Source organism: Austrofundulus limnaeus, unplaced genomic scaffold (assembly GCF_001266775.1).
Source record: "Austrofundulus limnaeus strain Quisiro unplaced genomic scaffold, Austrofundulus_limnaeus-1.0 Scaffold17, whole genome shotgun sequence".
Lineage (NCBI taxonomy): Eukaryota > Metazoa > Chordata > Actinopteri > Cyprinodontiformes > Rivulidae > Austrofundulus > Austrofundulus limnaeus.
Window position 1 is genome coordinate 1204619 of NW_013952419.1, and position 1798 is coordinate 1206416.

The 1798-nt window shown below is 42.3% G+C and overlaps 1 protein-coding gene across 2 annotated transcripts in view; it reads right to left on the bottom strand.

Moving 5' to 3' along the window:
- The window catches only part of slc43a2b (solute carrier family 43 member 2b), a 13848-nt gene that overhangs the window by 7964 nt on the left and 4086 nt on the right, over window positions 1-1798 (bottom strand). For both annotated transcript variants that reach the window (XM_014003214.1, XM_014003215.1), the window contains 3 exon segments: window positions 565-641; window positions 716-771; window positions 860-1151. In XM_014003214.1, coding sequence (XP_013858668.1) covers window positions 565-641; window positions 716-771; window positions 860-1151 — 425 coding nt within the window.

Sequence of the window (1798 nt, forward strand, 5' to 3'; positions counted from 1 at the left end):
TTACTATACACCTCTGGTTGTAAGTAGCTGAACTATTCTCCTATAATTCAATAGATATTGGGTTCAAATTTTCACTTAACTCAGAAAAAAATAATTCTTCTGTTGAAATTTATTTTAAAGAGTAAATAAAAAAATAAGTTAATTTGGATTTTTGAGCAAATTTACTGCAGCAGGGGTTTGGCTCTCGTGATGCTATATAAAACACATAACAGATGAAGTAAAAAATGCTAAAAAGCTTTTCTAGTTTTTGCTTTCATTCTGTCTTTAATCAGTAACCTTCCTGTCATCTGAGGGTGAAACTGAGAACACTGAGTTCAGTGTTTAAAAACACAATGAAAGGATGAAAAAAAAGAAACATGAAGAGGAATGCCAGACAAAGAGCGGTGAAAGAGAGTGAGCAGGCAGGGAGCCAGTGAAATATCACAACAAACCAGTAACACAGAGACTGTGAGGTGCTGTGAACATATGGAATATACATCTGGACAAACATCAGGCGGCAGGTGCAAACGCCTTGCAGCGGGGAGATTAAAAAGCCTCATACATACAGGTGGTGCAGCTACTTACTGTGAGCGAGGTGAAGGTCATGCACATGCCCCCGAAGCCATTGAAAGTCAGGGCGATGAAGATGAGAACTGATAGTTCTGCAAAGGAGACAGATGTTAGCTGCCAACAACCACCATTTTCAATAAACGAGCTGTGGATCTGTGAGATTTACCATTTGGTTTGTAGGCTCCGTAAGCAATGAGCAGGCAGGAAAATCCAAAGCATGTGCTGAAAACATAAACAAACATCAAATATATCTGCTTGCTCTTTGAAAACTAAGTATAAACGGGACTATTTTCATCCTCTCCGCGCTCACCTGCCCAGCAGTCGAAGCTTGCGAGGCCCATATTTATCCATGACGATCCCCAGCGGCAGTGTGATGGCAGAGAGCAGGAAGGAGCCCACTGTGAACGCCAGGTTCAGCATCTCGTCCTGTTCTTTGCAGATCAGCCAGCCGTTCATCCTCAGGGGCCCCTCGGGGACCAAGGGCCTCATCTCGACCCCATCTCCCAATTCCACGTTGGCCTCCCTGTCCTCGAAGATGTCGGAGTACTCATCGGACGCCTGCGTGGACAGAGGTTGGGACAGATTGTAGCTGGAGCTGTTGCCTGAAAAATGCAAGGACAGTGGAGAGAAAAGATGAGGTTGATTCACTTTTTAACAGCTATCGAGCAAAAACATGACATGGTAGGAGTTGAGACTCATTCTAAAGACAGATTGTCATGATAGCATCAGGAGCCCTTATAGGCACATTTTTTAAAGGAGACATATKAAGCTTTTAAATCCTTTTTGTTCACATTTAATTCAGTTGGTGTCTATATAAAGTGGAACTAAAATTCTTTGGTCTGAATTCCTCTTTATTGTCCTCCACAAGCCCCTCTTTCATCCCTTTTCTGTCTCAGATCAACTCGTTTTGAGGCTGTCTTTTTAAACCCAAATGAGGTGCTTCACACCCCGCACCCCTCCAGCTTCTAGAGTGGTCCATTCTAGTTTGATAGAGGGGTTTATGACTGTATAGCTGCAAAGAAACAGTTTYTTTACAAATAAATRCAAMATGTCAACAACAGAAGACTTATCCATCCAGCCTTGCACACTGTAAAAAATGAAATGTTGGATTTACTTAACCATGTTATGTTACCTGGTTCCACTTAACTGAGTTGAGTAAATTCAAAGCAACATACTCCTACCTATTCTCACTCCCAAGTCGTCACATATTGATGCTTTTCCAAGGTTCCGTCTGCGTCCGATTTTGACG